The sequence below is a fragment of the Oncorhynchus kisutch genome, linkage group LG30 (genome assembly GCF_002021735.2).
Source record: "Oncorhynchus kisutch isolate 150728-3 linkage group LG30, Okis_V2, whole genome shotgun sequence".
NCBI lineage: Eukaryota > Metazoa > Chordata > Actinopteri > Salmoniformes > Salmonidae > Oncorhynchus > Oncorhynchus kisutch.
Genome location: NC_034203.2, coordinates 12908849 through 12928525, shown reverse-complemented (window position 1 = coordinate 12928525; position 19677 = coordinate 12908849). Strand labels below are relative to the sequence as shown.

At 43.8% G+C, this 19677-nt stretch overlaps 1 protein-coding gene across 3 annotated transcripts in view; it reads left to right on the top strand.

Moving 5' to 3' along the window:
- The window catches only part of LOC109875299 (glycogen debranching enzyme), a 32150-nt gene extending 12733 nt beyond the window's left edge, over positions 1-19417 (top strand). For 2 of the 3 annotated variants that reach the window (XM_020467608.2, XM_020467607.2), the window contains exons 6-34: positions 50-231; positions 521-632; positions 1188-1314; positions 1901-2003; positions 2126-2223; positions 2644-2783; positions 3514-3701; positions 3911-4034; positions 5205-5368; positions 5796-5897; positions 6473-6628; positions 7721-7871; positions 8129-8253; positions 9360-9472; positions 9901-10035; positions 10678-10808; positions 11170-11306; positions 11591-11724; positions 11962-12137; positions 12499-12601; positions 12701-12926; positions 13616-13736; positions 13927-14062; positions 14203-14315; positions 14492-14703; positions 17833-17930; positions 18099-18186; positions 18331-18464; positions 18543-19417. In XM_020467608.2, the coding sequence (XP_020323197.1) occupies positions 50-231; positions 521-632; positions 1188-1314; positions 1901-2003; positions 2126-2223; positions 2644-2783; positions 3514-3701; positions 3911-4034; positions 5205-5368; positions 5796-5897; positions 6473-6628; positions 7721-7871; positions 8129-8253; positions 9360-9472; positions 9901-10035; positions 10678-10808; positions 11170-11306; positions 11591-11724; positions 11962-12137; positions 12499-12601; positions 12701-12926; positions 13616-13736; positions 13927-14062; positions 14203-14315; positions 14492-14703; positions 17833-17930; positions 18099-18186; positions 18331-18464; positions 18543-18660 (3947 nt within the window). In that variant the 3' untranslated portion in view covers positions 18661-19417. Of the gene's footprint in view, positions 1-49; positions 232-520; positions 633-1187; positions 1315-1900; positions 2004-2125; positions 2224-2643; positions 2784-3513; positions 3702-3910; positions 4035-4798; positions 4923-5204; positions 5369-5795; positions 5898-6472; positions 6629-7720; positions 7872-8128; positions 8254-9359; positions 9473-9900; positions 10036-10677; positions 10809-11169; positions 11307-11590; positions 11725-11961; positions 12138-12498; positions 12602-12700; positions 12927-13615; positions 13737-13926; positions 14063-14202; positions 14316-14491; positions 14704-17832; positions 17931-18098; positions 18187-18330; positions 18465-18542 lie in introns of all 3 variants that reach the window. The other variant, XM_020467610.2, reaches the window with a different exon arrangement.
- The last annotated feature ends 260 nt before the right edge of the window (positions 19418-19677 follow it).

Here is a 19677-nt window from a genome sequence, read left to right as displayed (position 1 = left end):
ATGTCTGTGTGGTAACTTTTGCATTGTCCCCTTCCCCTTCCATGTGCAGCCACCAACAGCCCATGGATCAAGGAGCACCCTGAGTGTGGCTACAACCTAGTCAACTCCCCCCACCTGAGGCCAGCCTGGGTCCTGGACCGGGCCATATGGCACATGACCTGCAACATGGCTGATGCCAAGTACGCTGCTAACGGCCTTCCCGCCCAGGTCCAGAATGAGGGGCACCTGAATGTGAGTGTCTGAAGGTCACTTTCACAGCTAGGGTTGCAACATTCCCAGAAACCTTCCTAAAATTCATTTTTTCTCCTGAAAATCCTCAAACCGGGAACTTAAGGAAAGTTTATTGAGTTTTGTAACCCTCTGGGTCCAGAGTTTTTCCTGGTCATGCCATGATGTGGTCAGGAAAAACTCAAGGCCTTACACATATCACCTTATTGGCTTTGTCTCGATGAAATTGTGAGCTCCGTTTGTGAAGAGCTGAACCTTGAACTGTTTATATGTATATTTTTCTCTCTCTCAGGCAATCCGCGATGTTCTGTGGGGGCAGGTCTTCCCCAAGATCAAGCTGTGGGAGTTCTTCCAGGTCAGAATCGAAAGCGCTGTGGAGGAGTTCAGGGACCTGCTCGCAGATGGTGAGAGCATTCAACTGAGCGCTGTATGTACTATTGTCTTTCTGTTCATGACATCTGCTGTTCATTATAATAACTGGGATGTATTCAGAAAGAACCAAACAGAAGCAAAGAGGCCGAAACAGGGAGGGACTTGTCCAATAAGAAACTCTCGCTTTCGTTGCAAAAAGTTATCCAGCGTGCACTAATGAATACACCTCTGTGTTATAAACCCCTAACGCCAGAGGGTTGTGCGAAAGAGTAACCGTCTCCCCTTCTCATGAGCTCCACCTGTCCAAACAGTGACCGTGTATGGATTCGCACGAGAAGTAGATCCAAGTTGCAGTCAAACAGGCACCTTACCTCAATGAGAGTTTGTCCATGTCTGATGTGAAACAAGGAGTCAATAAAAAAGAAAAAGCACATAAATTTATCGTTATCCAATTATTATTTTAAGATGAATTTTGGCAGCTACAGTACATGCAACCTAATCCACTACCCTTGTCAATCAGAGAAATTATGTGTGTTGGTATTGATTCATTAATTGAATGGGTTGTGGTATTATGTGGTTGTAATCAGGAGAGAAACCAGACCAGAAGAAGACTGGGGGTAAACAGGGACTGAAGATCATTCAGGACCCCAAGTTCAGACGTTTCGGAAACGAAGTGGATATGGACTCTGCCCTGGAGACCTTTGTGCCTCACAGGTAGGTACATTGAAATTCCAATTTCCTCAATGCTTTAGTTTGCAATTGACCCCAAACCTGGTGCGTGTTTGGTACTTTATAAATGTGTGTGCTGTCTAGTTCAGCAGTGTCAAACCTATTTTACCACCTTGCCCCATTGGACCTCGTCTCCCACGAGGTAAGGAGGGCCGCACAATGTTTTTAAAATATTTCCTTGCCGGCAAAATGTGCAGAAAACAGTCCTCTACCTACAGTTTTGGGAATTTTCAATGCTCCCTGACTGTCTAGCTTTTGTTAGGGTGATTGTTAACAAGCTGGACAGAGTGAAGAGACTGTATAAATGTAGGTCCGTTATCATGTCTACTCAGTTTCCATTTGGTTTTAGTCATTTCAATTGAAAGAAGAAAAACAACAAAAAGGGTTTTACTCAAACCACCGTGTTGATTAGGCTCGCGGGCCTTATGTTTGACACTTCAGACTGTAGTTACTTGGATTGACAACGTTGATGATCCTAACTTTACATCAGTTCATTGAGTGGATTCTGAATCAACCCCCTAATCTAAAACCAAGTCTCATTCTGCACCTGTCAATCCTTTTCCCTGTCCAGCCACAGTACACAAGCCATTCTGGAGGCCTGTAACAGGCTGTGGGGGAGACTTGAGGGGATCAATAAAGAGCAGTACCAACAGATGATACACCACCAGGAGAAGGTAGGTACCAACCCCCCCCCCCCCCCCCCCATCAGTAGCTTTGGTATGCTCCATATGCATGTTTGGATAATGTAGTCCATCCATTTGACAATTCTCTGTTCTGCTTATTTCTTTCAACCCAGGCCGCTAACTGCATTGTGGGAAATGTAGTTTATGAGCGCCTTACTGACCATGGACCCAAACTGGGCCCCGTCACCAGGAAAGACCCTATTGTTCCCAGGTAGGCCAGTGGTCGGTCGGGGGAACTGCCGTCGTAAAAAAAAAATATATATATATATAGCAAAATTCTGGCTAAAAATATGGGGTCCTCGCTGAAAAAGTTTGAATACCACTGAGGTAGGCTGTGTGCTGACTGTATGTAGATGTTAAAATGCTTCATGACCTAGTTTATTTCACTCACATTAATATAAAAAACTGCTTTAGAAACAAGGTCCACAGTATTTTGACTGTAATGTTAGACGCAGATTAACTTTATTGAAATCTCTGCAGTGAATAAAAAAAGTTCCATCCTTGACATAAGAGATTGTATCATGCTAAACTTCTTTCTACAGGAGTTCCCGCCTCAGGGCCGAAGCAGTAATGCACATGCAAATCACGTTTCATTATGGTTCCAAGTCAATAAATGTGTGTGCGTTGACAGATACTTCACCTTTCCGTTCGAGGAGACGAGCCTGGAGGATGACCTGAAGATGACGGACCAGCCAGACAAGGCCTGTCACTTCCTGGCTCACAACGGCTGGGTGATGGGAGACGACCCTCTTAGAAACTTTGCCGAGCCTGGTTTGCACTTTTTATTTGACGTTCATTCACTTCTCCCAAATTGTGCGCGGCTGGCACATAGGACAAAAGTCTTCTCAACTGTGCCCCAGCTCTGCTGATGTTGGTGCTTAGTAAAATGTTCTAAACATTATAATCATTTCAAAAGATGCTCTTATCCAGAGATATCTTATCTTCCGCTAAGGAAGATGATAATACCTTACACTCACTTATTTCATCAGGCCAAAGATCAGTGTCTCTCTATTGGGTCATTGGCACCCAAACAATCTGGAGATGCATGATCCAGTCACTCTCAACTGCTTTCTTACCATGTGTAGCCTAAGTGATATAGAATGCTTAGTTTAGACTTCAGAGAGTCACTCGGGGAGGCGGTCTAAGGCACTGCATCTCAGTTCCTAGAGGCGTCACTACAGACCCTGGTTCGATCCTGGGCTGTATCACAACCGGCCGTGATTGGGTGTCCCACAGGGTCGGCTCACAATTGGCCCAGCGTGGTTAGGGTTTGGCCTGGGTAGGCCATCATTGTAAATAAGAATTTGTTATTAACTGACTTGCCTGGTTTAATAAAGTTAAAAAATTATAATAATTTAAAGCTGGAAATAGCAATGCCATTCCAGTGGTAACCTGATTATTCCACAAGGGGGAGCCAGTGTGATGTAAATATCATTCCCAGTGTTACTAAAGACCCAGTCCCTGAGAACGTCAAGAAACGAATGCCTCTTCTTCTTTCCAGGCTCCAACGTGTACATCAGGAGAGAGCTGATCTGCTGGGGCGACAGCGTCAAGCTTCGCTATGGCGACAAGCCCGACGACTGCCCCTACCTGTGGACCCACATGCAGAAGTACACAGAGATCACAGCCAAGCACTTCGCGGGAGTCCGCCTGGACAACTGTCACTCCACCCCCCTGCACGTGGCTGAGGTACATTCCATTTAGTCTGAGTCATTTTAGTTTGTTATTACAATCCATGTAGCCCATGCCATACCCCTCTCTATGAAATGCATAGCGTTACTGCGTGTAAGTATCTTCCAAGGTAACAATTGATACACTTGATGTATGAATAAAGTTAGTGATCATTTGCTGTAAAGGGACAAAACAATGTCATTACTGAAACCACTCTCCTTCCGTAGCACATGCTGTCAGCAGCCAGGGCGGTCAGGCCCAACCTGTATGTGATCGCGGAGCTCTTTACAGGCAGCGAGCTCATTGATAATGTGTTTGTAAACCGCCTGGGGATAACCAGTCTTGTCAGAGGTACCCGGATGTTAACATGTAGTAGACAAAGCACTGGAGTGGTGGGGGTTAAACCCTAGGTTACACTTTATTTGACATATCTGGTGTTTACTTACTAACATTGAAAATGTGTATTTAAACCACGTCATAATTACGTTTTGTATAATCTGTTACCTGTTTCTTCAATGTAAGTACCAGAAAGTATCGTTGGTTACCACAACATTTTCGAGTAAACGCCAAGTGCCATATTAGGAGTGTAAAATAAAGTGTTACCAAAAATGTTTTGTTTTGGCATGACACTAAATCTCTGTTTTTGTCTCTTTCTGCATGTCTCTCTCACTACATCTCCCACTACATCTCTTACTCCCACTGATACTTCACATACTATTGCTCTGTCTGATTAACATTTTTGCATTAAACATATCACCTGTTGTTTACTTCCTGGTCTAAACACCTCATTGACCTTTTGACCTTTATAATTGGTTGTTTTCCTCACCCCTTTGTCGGTTCTCTTCTCATTTTCTGTCTCTTTGTTTGGTCTTTTGGGGTTTTGGCATGTTTTCTTTTGCACTTTGACCCCCCCATCCATCACTCCTCCATACTAACCTCCTCTCCTGCTTAGCTTTGCCGCCTCCCTGCATTTCTACTTCGTCTTCCCTATCCCTCACCCATCCATTCTCTCCCTCCCTCCCTCAACCTAAACCTATACCCCCTCCTTCCCCTCTTTCCACCCTCTCTCTGTGATTTAACCCCTTGTTGACTGACCTGTGGATATGGACATGTAGTACATGTTGGACGTGGCTCGTGTGTTGAGGCCCAGTCTGTACGTGGTGGCTGAGCTGTTCACAGGCAGCGAGGACCTGGACAATGTCTTTGTAAATAAGCTAGGCGTTACCTCACTCATCAGAGGTAGGACTACACACCACTAGTCTGGTCCCAGATCTGGTTTGGTCAGCCTTGCCAACTCCTTTGGTCATTGTCATGAATGACCATAGGAGTTGGTGAGACACCACAAACAGATCTGAGACCAGGTTAGTGCATCACTGCATCTTTGAAGGAAAAATGGCATCAACGGGCATTCTCGAGTCCTGCATGTTGGCATCGTATGTGGTTGAAAAGACGACAAAGTAATACAGTGGTATAACTGTACATCCCTTCTTCCCTCTCTTTCCCTCTACCTGGTCTGTCCAGAGGCAATGAGTGCAGGGGACAGTCACGAGGAGGGCAGGCTGGTGTACAGGTACGGAGGGGAGCCCGTCGGAGCCTTTGTCCAGCCCAGCCTCCGGCCCTTGGTGCCCAGCATCGCCCACGCCATGTTCCTGGATGTCACCCACGACAACGAGTGCCCCATCCAGGTACCTTATTCTTAAGTGCCCTATTTAGGTAGTCTATTCTTGAGTTTCACTATTCAGGTGCAGCACAGCATTAAAGTGGCCATTGCTAGTTCATTGCTCTAAAACATATCTAGGCAATGTTTCAATATGCAGACTAGCTAGCATACTACTTAGAATGAAGCAAATACACTGGCCATGTATTCTAAGTGATATGCTAGTATGTACATTGAAACATATTGTTAAACGATATAGGGGCTTCACACTGTTTAGAACCTGGTTGATTTCAGTATGAACTTTGGGTTTAAATCCAGTGCTATATGACACTCCAGTGAGTTTGTTCACTAAAATGGGAACATTGCCCCCCCCAGTAAAAAAAAAAAAAAAAAAAAAAAGGAGAGATCCACAAATCTGGTTGTGTCAATTCCTTTCGTTGTTGTCTATGTTCCAGCTCCGCTCTGCGTACGACTCGCTCCCCAGCTCTGCCATCGTCTCAATGGCCTGCTGTTGCTCTGGCAGCACCAGGGGATACGATGAGATGGTGCCTCACCAGGTAACACACAGACACACGCAAACACACATACACACTCACACCGTTTCTCTGTCAGTATAATGTAGTATAATGACTTTTGTCTTGATATTTGCATATGTTAATTGCATATACACCACTATAGCATCACTATATATATATATCTCAAATCACTTTAAAGGGTCATTTAGAAAAATGTTGTCTTCATATTCATCATCTCCAGTATGTGAAAATGGGGTGTTTCTATATTTTGTATGTATTTTGTGTTTCCAATGACATCGTCAACCAATTAGTAGACAATTATTAAGCAATACCTACTCACAATTTGTCGAAATCACACAATGCACACCGATGATGTCGTTGGAAACACTTATCTTCCTCTATCCTTTTTTACTACAAAACATAGAAACCATTTTCACATAATGTTGATGTTGGGGTGGTGCCGGAGATGAAAAATTGTGAAGTTTCCCTTTAAGTATAAATCCAAAGGAATGTTTGGAATTATATTAGGTACTATAGTAGTATTGTACAGTAAATAGCCATGGAGAATGAATGACTAAGCTCTTCAGTAACCATCTCCTCTGCGTGTCTGCCTGTAGATCTCAGTGGTGAAGGAGGAGCGTTTCTACCCCAAGTGGAACCCTGACGCCAAGGCCTCGTCCCCCGGCGAGGTCAACCTGAAGACGGGTATTATCGCCGGCAAGCTGGCCCTCAACAAAATGCACCAGGATCTGGCCTCCAAGGGCTTTAACCAGGTGGGTGTGTAGAGGAGTAAACGAAAACTGAAATGAAAACTAATCATGAAATAACAAATAAGTAAACTGAAATTAAATCGAATGAGGTTTTCAAGCTTTTTTCCCCCCTCTAAGTGGGTTGTCAGGCTTCTGAATCTAGTGTGGTGACTCAGCGAGATGACATTGTCATGAACGGCACCGCAGATGTTGGTCGCGTTCCCCTGCTTAGACGTTGCATGCGTCAATAAATGGTTTCGTGCCACGTCATCGACTGTGCAGTCGGGCACCAAGACTTTGCTACTATGGCTACACTCACAATGGCCACCAGTCTACCCATTATGCCTTCATTGACTTGAATGTATCAGGCTCCCGAGTGGCGCAGCGGTCTAAGGCACTGCATCTCAGTGCTAGAGGCGTCACAACAGACCCTTGTTCGATTCCAGGCTATATCACAACCGGCCGTAATTGGTAGTCCCATAGGGCGGTGCACAATTGGCCCAGCGTCGTTAGGGTTTGGCCCGGGGTAGGCCGTCATTATAAATAAGAATTTGTTCTTAAACTGACTTGCCTAGTTAAATAAAATCAAAATGGGGATGCTCGTTCTATTCATTATATTTCTATGGCAGCACATGCAGTCAGGAGTGAAGGAGAGGATAAAATGTGTGTCTTTTTTGCTATTCGAACGGTTATTATATTGAGCTCGGTCATTTGGCTGGCCAATTACCATCATCCAAAATGCTATGACCGTCACAGCCCTACTTTAAACCTAACCTAACCAATCACATAACTCATCACCTTATGTATTAATGCCCCACAGTAGCTTGAAGTGACATCCCCAAAAACAGAAACTATACAACACATAAATGGCTGTTAGCCTCCCACACACAGGTTACTTTTTGTCCCCAACACTGAAACTAAATAATACAAAAACAAAATAGAAATCCCTCCCAAAAAGCACGTTATTTTATTTCCGTTTACGAAATAGTTTTTTCATTATTATTTTTAGTTTCCGTTTTCTATAATAACCTTGGTGAATGTATACATGTATACATGTATTTGCATGATAAGAGTTATGTGTAACAGTGCTTGTTATTTCCTCTGTTCCCTTCCTAGGTGTACGTGGACCAGGTGGACGAGGACGTTGTGGCGGTGACGCGTCACTGTCCCAGCACACACCAGTCTGTGGTCGCCGTGTGTCGCACTGCCTTCCACAACCCCAAACACCACCAGTATAGGAAGGAGGTTCCCCCCATGTTCATCCCTGGTATGATGCTTCACTGTTACCATAAACAGGACAATGCCCTCAGAATGGGCCATCCATAGAAATACAATAATACTAGAGTGGCCTATGTCATTCATCTTCATAACTTTAGAATGTGCTGATAATGGCAGACATCTTGGTCAGGGATTAGTTCCAAACCAGTATTGTTGGAACAAATGACAATAGAGGCACAGGGAGATGACTTGGATGCAGGGCCTACTATTTTAACACAATCAACTTAATCTCTCTCCGTCTTCCAGGTAAAATTGACGAGGTGGTTCTCGAGGCGCGTGTCATCGACAGGCAAGCCGGCACCTACAAGAAATGTGAGAAGTACATTAACGGCATGCCGGAGTACACTGTGGAGATTAAGGAGCACATCCAGGTAACGTGATGCCGGGGAACGTGGGTAATTACAGTTGTTTAGGCCCCCTGTCACAATGGGCTTGAGATGTAAAGTCTTTCTTCTCAAACAAATCCATTCTCAGACTGGGTCTTGAAAAACCAGCTGCTTCAAGGGGCATCCGGTTACATTTCACAAGCTGCTATTGTGTCTGTATTCTGTCTGGCTTGTTTGTGAGTTTCTGTTGAATTCCATTTAGTTTACATAGCTATTTACTCAGTGTTATCTGCTTCGCTAAATGTACTTTTTGCATTTTAGTTCAAGTAAAACATTTGGTAATGATTAATGCCATGTTTTTGCAATGATTTACGCTAGATGACTAACAGGAGCTGCTTTTTTGAAGACACCCCACCACCATCTTGGTACTACTCCTCCATTGTAAAAAAAACACATATATTTTGGAAGCTATAGAAATAGATTTTTTTATATTTGAACTAGACAAGTGAGTTAAGAACAAATTCTTATTTACAATGACAGCCTACCGGGGAACAATGGGTTAACAGCCTTGTTCAGGGGCAGAACAACAGATTTTTACCTTGACAGCTCGGGGACTCAATCCAGCATCCTTTCGATTACTGGCCCAACGCTCTAACCATCTTTATTTACCTCTACATTTTGTTTTTGCCATGTTTATTCTATTACAGACGCCTTAATGCATATTTGTGTATTAAATTATGTTAGCTAAACATTAACATGTCAAATGAAAAGATATATACAAACATGAACCTTAAAGCATCATTTTTTGTATAAAAAAAGTACAAGTTCTAATTTTACTGTCCCCCACTACTACAACAACAAAATACTTAAATACATGTCATTTTGTCCTAAAAACATTTGATTTCAATAGAATTCCATTCACTCCTATGGAGTTCTGCATCTCCTGGGGAGTGGCAATACCGCCAACCGGTGGCTTCAAAGCGTCTCACTGGTCAATACTTAGCAATCCAGTGTTTATATACATAATTGATATAGACCAGCAAAAGCCAATTCAGAACTGTCTTCAACTCTCCTCTCAATACCCCATTGTGGACCTTGATACTGTTTTGTGTGGCAGTGAAATTATTCACCCATGGTCTTATTCACCCCAGCTGAAGGACAGTGGCGTTGTGAAACATGCAGGGGTGACATCTAAGGGCAGCAGTGAGTTTGTCCAGGAGATCGTCTTCGAGCGCCTCACCCCCGGCAGCGTCATCGCCTTCAGGTTAGAGGTCATGATGAGTAGCCCAATATACCCAGACATTGAATAGAATTTAAAGGTCTACTGTAAAACGCACACATATGTTAGTGAGGGGTGGGGGTGTTCTTTGGCCAGTTTGGCCTCATACTGTCTACTCACAGCTCACAGGTAATACTGTTAACTCTTCAGCCCTTCGATAGCTCAGTTGGTAGAGCGTTGGACTGTAAAATAGCAGTGATCTGTAGGTTGCTGGTTCAAATCCGTCTTGAAGGAAGAAACCTTTTGGCCGAGAAATCTCTTCAGCATTGCAGACTGTATGTCTCCTAGCCTGGTCCAAGATCTGTTTATGATGTCTTGACAACTTCTATGTTCATGTCAGGCCAATGGCACAAACAGATCTGGGACCAGGCGATATGTTTCCCTCTGAGATGTATCTGTGTTTCCCTCATCAGGGTGAGTCTGGACCCCAGGGCCCAAGAGCTGGTGGGAGTCATCAGACATCACTTGATCCAGTTCAGCCCAAAGTACAAGCTTGGCAGTCTGCCCGACCAGCACACACCAACCATACTGGAGACACCCCTGGCACAGTGAGTATACATCGCACAAAGACACACTTGCACATACGCACCCACCCGCGCACACACACACAGACACACACAGACACACACACACACACACACACACACATACATACATACATACATGCACACAAATGTACCGCTACACACACACACACACACGCTGCTTTGCAAACACACCATTTTGCAAGCACACCATGTCTTTTGGAAAAGTGCTGAAAAGGTATAGTACAGATGTCGTATCTTAATTTGATCATCCTGTTGCAGGATAACTTTCCTGCAATGCAGGGAATTAAAAACGTGTATTGTATTTGAAGTTTAAAAAGCCTTCTGAAGTTTGTAATTTCCACTTTATTTTCCCTCACGAAAAATGTATCAACCTGTACAAAAAACGTCCGTTAATTATAATCTGCGTAATAATTGACATGTCCTGTTGCTGCTGGATTATTTTCCTGCTGTAGCAAACTTGCTCAAATTAAAATCCTACATCTGTATGTTTTTTTTAATGATGGTCATATATTTGTATAGTGAGGAATTGATCAACACACTGATCAACATACTGATCAGTGGAACTCTGTAGTCTCCAGTTGTGCCCAGTAAGGTGAGTGTGTGTTGTAATGTAACGTGACCCTATCCTCTATCCCCATGCAGGATCATGTCTAAGCTGACCCTGGCCGACATGAACATGCTGCTGTTCCGCTGTGACTCTGAGGAGCAGGAGGAAGGAGGAGGCTGCTACAACATCCCCTCCTGGACTAGCTTCAAGTACGGTGGCATGCAAGGTACAGTACAGTTCACACAGAGGAGGGGGTCCAGTCAGCACCATGGTTGGGGTCAATTTCCCATTTTAACTCAGTCGATTCAGTGGAAATTGAAATAGAAATTAGAATTTTGCAGTTTACTTCCTGAATTGACTAATTTTGGAAGTGAATTGATCCCAACCCTGGTCAGCGCACATTGTGTTTGTTGCCCCTAACCACTGATACTTTGTCAGATATTTTTCCACCCCTCCATGGTTAAGGTTAGGATTTGGGTTGGTAAGCTGATCCTAGATCTGTGCCTACGAGCATCTGTACACATGAGAATATTGTTGAATGAAACTGGACATAGACATTACAAATCTGATTCATTGTTTTGATACAGGTTTGATGTCAGTGATGGCAGACATTCGTCCTAAGAACGACCTAGGCCACCCGGTGTGTGACAACCTGAGACAGGGTGACTGGATGATTGACTACGTCAGCAACAGGCTGGTGTCCCGTGGTGGCGCTCTAGGAGAGGTGAGCACGGTTTGAGTGACAGTAATTCAAACCGAATGAATCCCTCTTGATTTTCTATAAGGCCAAGTAGACTGCCAAGAAGGTCTGATGAACTTGACAATAATGATGCTAAATAGAAGGGAATCCATCCTACAACTCGGCCCATCTAAGGTCCAAGACCTGAGTTTTAAATCTACCAGTGTGGCAGTAAGATGAGGATTCACTCGCTGTCACCGTTTCCACAGTCGTCATTTTCAAGGTTGGTGTTTTCCATATAGCATGTGTGTTGTCCGAAACGTTTCCAGGTGGGGAAGTGGCTGGAAGGGATGTTCCACTATCTGAAGCACATCCCTCGCTACCTCATCCCCTGCTACTTTGACGCCATCCTCGTGGGAGCCTACACCACAGCTCTGGACATCACCTTCAACAAGATGTCCAGGTATGTCCCCACAGAAACAGCCCTGTAAATGTTTCTCACACACTCAACATACAGTCAGAAAATGATGCAATAGAACAATTGAAGAGACTTCAATTAGATTTTGTATTTGGTGTTAAAAAGGCCCTGCCCCTTTAACTTTAAGGGTGTGCCGAAAATCTTATTTACATTTGATGTGTTTTTCTGCACAGCAGTTTTCATGTAAAACCATGTTTTTCTCTGTGTTTCTCTCTTGTTCAGTTTTGTCCAGAACGGCTCCACCTTCGTCAAACTGCTGGCTCTGGGCTCGGTCCAGATGTGTGGTGTTGGCAGTTTCCCGGCTCTGCCCCCCTTGTCCCTGGCGCTACCCGACGTCCCCTACCGCCTCGACAAGGACACCGGCAAGAAGGAGCAATGCTGCGTCTCCCTGGCTGCAGGTCTGCCTAGCAACAACTCATGTCTATTCTACTACTGTAAACAGTGGTGGGACGCCACCCAAATAACTCATCATATTTTTTCTGTTGATATTCTGGAAACGAATGATAATAATCCTCATGCTGGACGACATTGAGTAGCCAAATAACTGGTGTTTTAGAAGTCTCCTGGTAGTCATCAAAACAACCTATCATTGTCGCTTGGTATTTTACTGAAACGATGCCGTAAGCTTCAGTTCGTGACCAGTTCGGTAGCTGAAAAAGTCCTATTTGTATCTCGGTACCACTTGAGAATTGGTGTTTGAATTTCAGCTGTGTTCGAACATTTGCTTCCTTTATTCATCTCTACCTTCCTGTTTCACAGGTCTGCCTCACTTCTCCTCTGGAATCTTCCGCTGCTGGGGCCGAGACACCTTTATCGCTCTGCGTGGACTCATGCTGGTCACTGGTCGTCACCTGGAGGCTAGGTGACTGTTCCCTGCACTGCACAAGTATCCAAATGGGACTTCTTAGGTATCATTTGATACAATTGTATATGTTAATTCAATGTTTATTTTCATGAACAGAAACATCATCCTGGCGTTTGCAGGCACCCTGAGACACGGTCTTATCCCCAACCTGTTGGGCGAAGGCATCAGTGCACGCTATAACTGCCGTGACGCAGTGTGGTGGTGGCTGCAGTGCATCCAAGACTACTGTACCCTGGTGCCCGAGGGCACTGCCGTCCTCCACTGCCCCGTGGTCAGGATGTATCCCCATGACGACTCCGAGCCCCACGCCCCTGGCACTCCGGTAGGTCACAGCAATGCACATACCGTACACACACATTTTCTTAATCTCTCTCTCTCACACACACACACATGTAGACATCCACACTTCCACACACCCACATGTAGACATCCACACACCCACATGTAGACACCCACACACACACACACGAAGACACCCACACTCACACATGTAGACACCCACTCAAACATGTAGACACCCAATATCAAACACATAAATGCACACACTCTTCATCTTTCTCTCTCTCTCACACACACACTCCCACATGTACACATACAGTATATACACCCACACACATATGTAAAAGCACAATCTACACACACACACGTACATTGTAATATTTTTGTATGCTGGTATTGTACGTTCTGTATTGTAGATATGTAGTGGTGTAATAATGGTATAAGATGTAGTGTTTTATCTTTTGTGTTATGTGTAATGTAAGTACCTTAATGTGTTTGGACCCCAGGAAGAGGGAGAGCTAATGGGGATCCCTAATAAATACATTCACTCACATACTCTCCCATCGCTCTCTCTCTCTCACACACACACTCTCCCATCGCTCTCTCTCTCACACACTCTCACATGCGCACATATTACCCGCACTCATTGTGCATAAATCCACACATGTCCACACAAACACCTACAGGACCTCAAGCAGGGGTAGAGTCTAACGTCATCCTCGTGTGTTTCAGTTCTCGTTCACACAGCCCCTTTGTGATGTCATCCATGAGGCCATGACTCGTCACATGCAGGGCATCGACTTCAGAGAGCGCAACGCCGGGGCAAATATCGACATGCACATGAAGGACGAGGGTGAGTCTGCCACGGTCACACTTTGAGTTAATAAGTAGGACCAGTAGTTTTTCCTGGTTACATTACCTTCTGGGCCCCGGTTATTCCCTAAAGTGGCTCTAAATGGTTATTATGTTTGTTCCTATGGTGAACATTGTCATGGGGTCTTGCTTCAGCAAACAAGGTGTATTGTTGTTCTCCTTGCTCCCAGGCTTCAATGTTGTGGCCAAAGTGAATCGTTATACGGGCTTTGTGTACGGCGGCAACCGTTTCAACTGCGGAACGTGGATGGACAAAATGGGAGAGAGTGACAAAGCTCGCAACAAGGGCATGCCCGCCACACCCAGGTAAGACCTTTGTCATCATAGACCACCAATATACAAAACCATACATTACAACACAATGTTAACCAAACTGTGAGGCAATCGTATTATTCTTCAAATATTAAGCTGTTTTGACTCATGTCCCTGGTGGTGTGTGTCTCCAGAGATGGGTCAGCGGTGGAGATGGTGGGTCTCTGTAAGTCTGCGGTGCGCTGGCTGGTGGAGCTCCATAAGAAGGGCCTTTTCCCCCACAGCTCCATGAAAATACAACGGGACGGTGAGTGCTGCCTGGGCACAAGCACACACACACATACATTCTATTGTATGCAAACACACACACACATACATTCTATTGTATGCAAACACACACACACACACACACGTACCCGACTTCCCTTTCTTTATTAAGACATAATGAAAACATTGTTATTCTATGATTGTTTTTCCTGGCAGGTAAGGAGTTGAAGGTGTCCTATGAGGATTGGAACCATAAGATCCAAGTCAACTTTGAGAAGAACTTCTATGTGTCCCATGACGAGAAGGACCCCGACGAGAAGCACCCCGACCTGGTCCACAAGAGAGGCATTTACAAGGACAGCCACGGAGCCTCCAGCCCCTGGTGTGACTACCAGCTCAGGCCCAACTTTTGCATCGCCATGGTGGTGGTGAGTTGCTACCTGTGGCGTCAGCTCAGGCCCGGTTTCCTGTTTTTTTTCTCATTGTAATTTTAGTTTACTTGCATGATCGACTGATTGAAATGGAATTGGTCCTTAGCCCTTTTCTTGCAATGATCTACAGCAGTGGTTCCCAGACTTTTTATAGTCCCGTACGCCTTCGAACATTCAACCTCCAGCTGTGTACCCCCTCTAGCACCAGGGTCAGGGTGAATTTTTGTCACATCCCGGCTCGTGGGAAGTGACAAAGAGCTCTTATAGGACCAGGGCACAAATAATAATATAATAATAATCAATCATTTTGCTCTTTATTTAGCCATCTTACATATAAAAACGTATTTGTTCGTTGAACATTGTTAATAACTCACCACAGGTTAATGAGAAGGGTGTGAATAACTCACCACAGGTTAATGAGAAGGGTGTGCTTGAAGGGATGCACATAACTCTGCAATGTTGGGTTTCATTGGAGAGAGTCTCAGTCTTTAATCATTTTCCACACACAGTCTGTGCCTGTATTTAGTTTTCATGCTAGTGAGGGCCAAGAATCCGCTCTCACATAGGTAAGTGGTTGCAAAGGGCAGTGTTTTAACAGCGTGATTTGCCAAGGCAGGATACTCTGAGCGCAGCCCAATCCAGAAATATGATTAAATAAAATGTTCACAGAACCGCTTGTTTCAATTTCAATCTGGCTCTCTTGTTCAGATATCGGTAAGTGGACTGGAGGCAGGGCATGAAACTCATAACGAATCCAGTTGTTTGTGTCATCCTTTTGTATCAACTCACTCAGGTGCTTCGCTATATCACATTGGAAAGACCTGTGTGTTGTCCTTTGCAGATAGAGAAGAGCTCCAATTTCTTAATCATAGCCTCAATTTTGTCACACACATTGAATATAGTTGTGGAGACTCCCTATAATCCTAGATTCAGATCATAGAGGCGAGAAAAAACATCACCCAGATAACCAGCGCACTTCTGTATATTGTAAAATCGTTACATGGTCGCTGCCCATATCTTTACATACACGAGTTCAGGGGCCTTGCTTTAACAAAGTGAACTATTTTCACTCTACTGTCCAAAACATCTTTCAACCTGTCAGGCATTCCCTTGGCAGCTAGAGCCTCTCTGTGGATGCTGCAGTGTACCCAAGTGGCGTCGGGAGCAACTGCTTGCACGCGCGTTACCACTCCACTATGTCTCCCTGCCATGGCTTTTGCGCCATCAGTACAGATACCAACACATCTTGATCACCAAAGTCCATTTGATGTCACAAAGCTGTCCAGTACTTTAAAAATATCCTCTCCTGTTGTCCTGGTTTCCAGTGGTTTGCAGAAGAGAATGTCTTCCTTAATTGACGTAACAGAGCTATACCAGGAGCTGTGCCAGGCCGACCACGTCTGTGACTCATCCAGCTGTAGCTCATAGAATTCACTGGCTTGTATGCGAAGCAGTAATTGTTTCAAAACATCTGACATGTCACTGATGCATCGTGAAACAGTGTTGTTTGATGAAGACATTGTCTGTATAGTTTTTTGGGGTCTTTTCCCCCAGAATTGTTCCAGCCATATCTGTGGCAGCAGGAAGAATTAAGTCCTCCACAATAGTATGGGGCTTGCCTGTCCTATCCACTCGGTAGCTCACCATATAAGGCGCTTCTAGCCCCTTCTTATTAATGGTATCTGTTACTTTTATACATGTCTTACTACTCGAAAGTCATCTTAATTCTCGCTCAAAAAACTCCTGAGGCTTATTTTTCAAATTGGCATTTTTTGTATCTAAATGTCTGAATGTTTCATTGAGTTGTGAGAGAGTACTTTTGCACATATAACACACTGTGGCTGAGGAAAGGCACTACTCCCAATATAAGTGAACCCCAAATCAATGTAGTTATCATCATATTTGCGCCTCTTTGATGGTCCAACATCCCTGTCTGTTGTTCGGTGCTTTCCCGGGTAAAAGGGCAGTAGCTCTTCGGCTGCATCAGATTCACAACTGTCAGTGTCCATGCTAGCTGGGCTAACAACAACATGTATAATTACTGATGCTAGCATTGGATGTGCTCGTGGCAGCAGAACAACTTGTGTCGTCAACAGGTGCAGGTGTAGTACTGATGGTAGTAGCAGTACAACCAGTAGAGCTGGTATGTGTCTCTATGGATGCGGGCCTTCATTTTTGGCTACATTCGGACCATTAATGGAATTCCCGCGAGAGAGTAACAGTTAATATGATTGGATGTTAATTATTTGACTAGGCTACCTATATTTGACATTGTGTTGTTATTTTGCTGAACACTAGATGGTTTCATTTTATTTTTGCCAGTAAAATGAGGCTACTCAGGCAAGAAAAAAAACTTACCCAAATGTGTAGCCCCGTTGGAAAATATAAATGGACTGTTTAAAAATTATACATATTTTTTAAAATGTGGATCACATTTTTATTTGGCGTACCCCCGACGACATTGTACCACAGTTTGGGAATACCTGGTTTAGACCGTTTGTAAGTTTTGACAGACTAGGAGTGAGGTTCTCTTCTTCTCCCACTTTGACCGTGCGGGAATCTTAGCTGTATTCTGTTTAATTTTATCCTAAAAAAAACTCCCTAGTCCTTGCCAATGTCAAGCATGCCAATAACATGATGCTGCCATCACCATGCTTGAAAATATGAAGTGGTACTCAAAAATGATATATTTTTATTTAATTTTTAGTTTATGTGAACCACATTTTTATTTGGCCTACCCCCGACAGCATTTCTTACCCCTGGGGTTAAAACTTTTTTTTAAAATCATATTTTAAGGGAAATGTTTTTATATATCTTATATATCTTTAGCTCACATAATATCATTTAAAAGTATTCATTGAGGTGTCTGTAATAGAATATATGTGTCAAAACAAATGTAGACATGAATAAATGCATTTCTATAGCTTCCAATATGTTTTTTACAATGGTGGGGGAGTGCTAAGATGGTGCAGTGGCTTCAATACACAGCGCCCCCTGTAATTTATCTAGTGTATATATAAATCATTGTTTTCTTGACTACCCCTTGGTTGTAAATATATCTAAAGAACTGGGGTGGAGTTTGTGAGGTATTAATGAGTTGAATATTTTCTCTATTTTGTCCCTGAGGCTCCTGAGTTGTTCACGGTGGAGAGAGCCTGGAAGGCCCTGGAGGTCACTGAGAAGAAGCTGCTAGGACCTCTGGGAATGAAGACCTTGGATCCAGAGTAAGATACCTACGGCTATTAGTCATTATTAGTAGTAGGTCCAAGTTTTTCCTATTCAGGTCATATTGTCAGGAAAAGCTCCTGGAACCCTCTTCATTTACTGATTCATTTTCTATATATATTTTCTTGGCTTGTTTACTACTGACATCACGTTTATTTCTCCCCCAGTGATATGGTGTACTGTGGTGTCTATGACAACGCCCTGGATAACGACAACTACAACGTGGCCAGAGGCTTCAACTACCACCAAGGACCGGTGAGTGTGCTCCACTCAGGATTGGAGTTGTAACACACCTTAAATGAGGAGTTATTGTTCACCTTCTTATGGCAATGCTCCTGAGTGGATAAATACAGTTGTATTGAGTTGATCTGTTGGGTTTAATGACTTTTTTTTTTTTAGGAGTGGCTGTGGCCAATTGGGTACTTCCTTCGAGCAAAGCTCTATTTTGCCAAGAAGCTTGGGAAGGAGACCTATGACCAGACAGTGTACCTGGTGAAGAGCATACTCTCTCAGCATTATGTCCACCTGGAGAGGTAAATGCATACAGACACACACACACACATTTACGCACACTATTTGAACACCCATCCATGTCTCTTCTAACCCCCCAGGTCTAGTTGGAAGGGTCTGCCAGAGCTGACCAATGAAAACGGACAGAATTGCCCCTTCAGCTGCGAATCCCAGGCCTGGTCCATCTCCACGGTGCTGGAAGTCCTCCACGACATGTGACAACACCTCAATTCCTGTGGGCGGAGACCCGCCCTATGATCTCACTTCCTGTGGGTGGAAACTCATCCCATGATCTCATGTCCTCTTGTAGTCCGGCATTGTTTAATTTCACCTTCGTAGTGTGGTCTTTGTTGTCTTGTTTTGGACCTCATGTACACCCCATGGACTAACCATACTGGGATCTCAAGTATACAGCAGGCTAATGCCTAGTGAACATGTGAACACCAGCACTTGCAGTTTGCTGTGGAGGGCATTGGGAAATTGTAGTTCACAGCCTCATTTGACACCTGACTTATTGTTGTCAAGGTATCTGTTACAGTAGATATGAGCTAATGTTATCACACTTAAAGATGAAGTGATGTATTCTAAGGTTGGAAGACCGACTGTTTTAAAACCAGATTACCTCCTAGGTAGATAAACTTTCATCTTGTCACCTTAGCTGCTAACCTGTCTCTTTTAAAGACTGTATCAAAGTGTACTGTACTATGAAATTTGTCAATTAGTGATCCATTGTCGTGTGCTACCATGCCTTTTACTGGAGTTTAAATCCCTAAATAGAAGCCTCTGTGGAAACGTGTCACTGTGACTGAAATCTTGTAGAGTTGCTCTTCTATCTATGACCCTCTAAATGTGATGCATCTCTCCTTGTGAATCTGATGCCTCATTTTATTGGTCAACATGCATCTAGCTTATAGTGTGTTTAGTGTGTCTAGTCTACATAGTGTTGTCATGGTATATAAACAGTCTGCAACCTGAACTATTCTGTGTCTTTGTCTTCATGTCTGTGTTGAGGTGAAGAGAAACAATAGTTTGACTGACTGAGTAGCCTGTACACTAGCTCCCAGTTAGCTCTCTGGGTTGTGTTAGACACAGCATACAGTAAAACCTTTATTTATTGAAACACAATTTTCAAGAGAAATCTGGTCAAAGACCACAGTAGATTTGACAATATCTACAATTATTTATAAACCTATGTCATGAAGAACGTTTTTTTACAGTATAATAACTGTCTCTAGT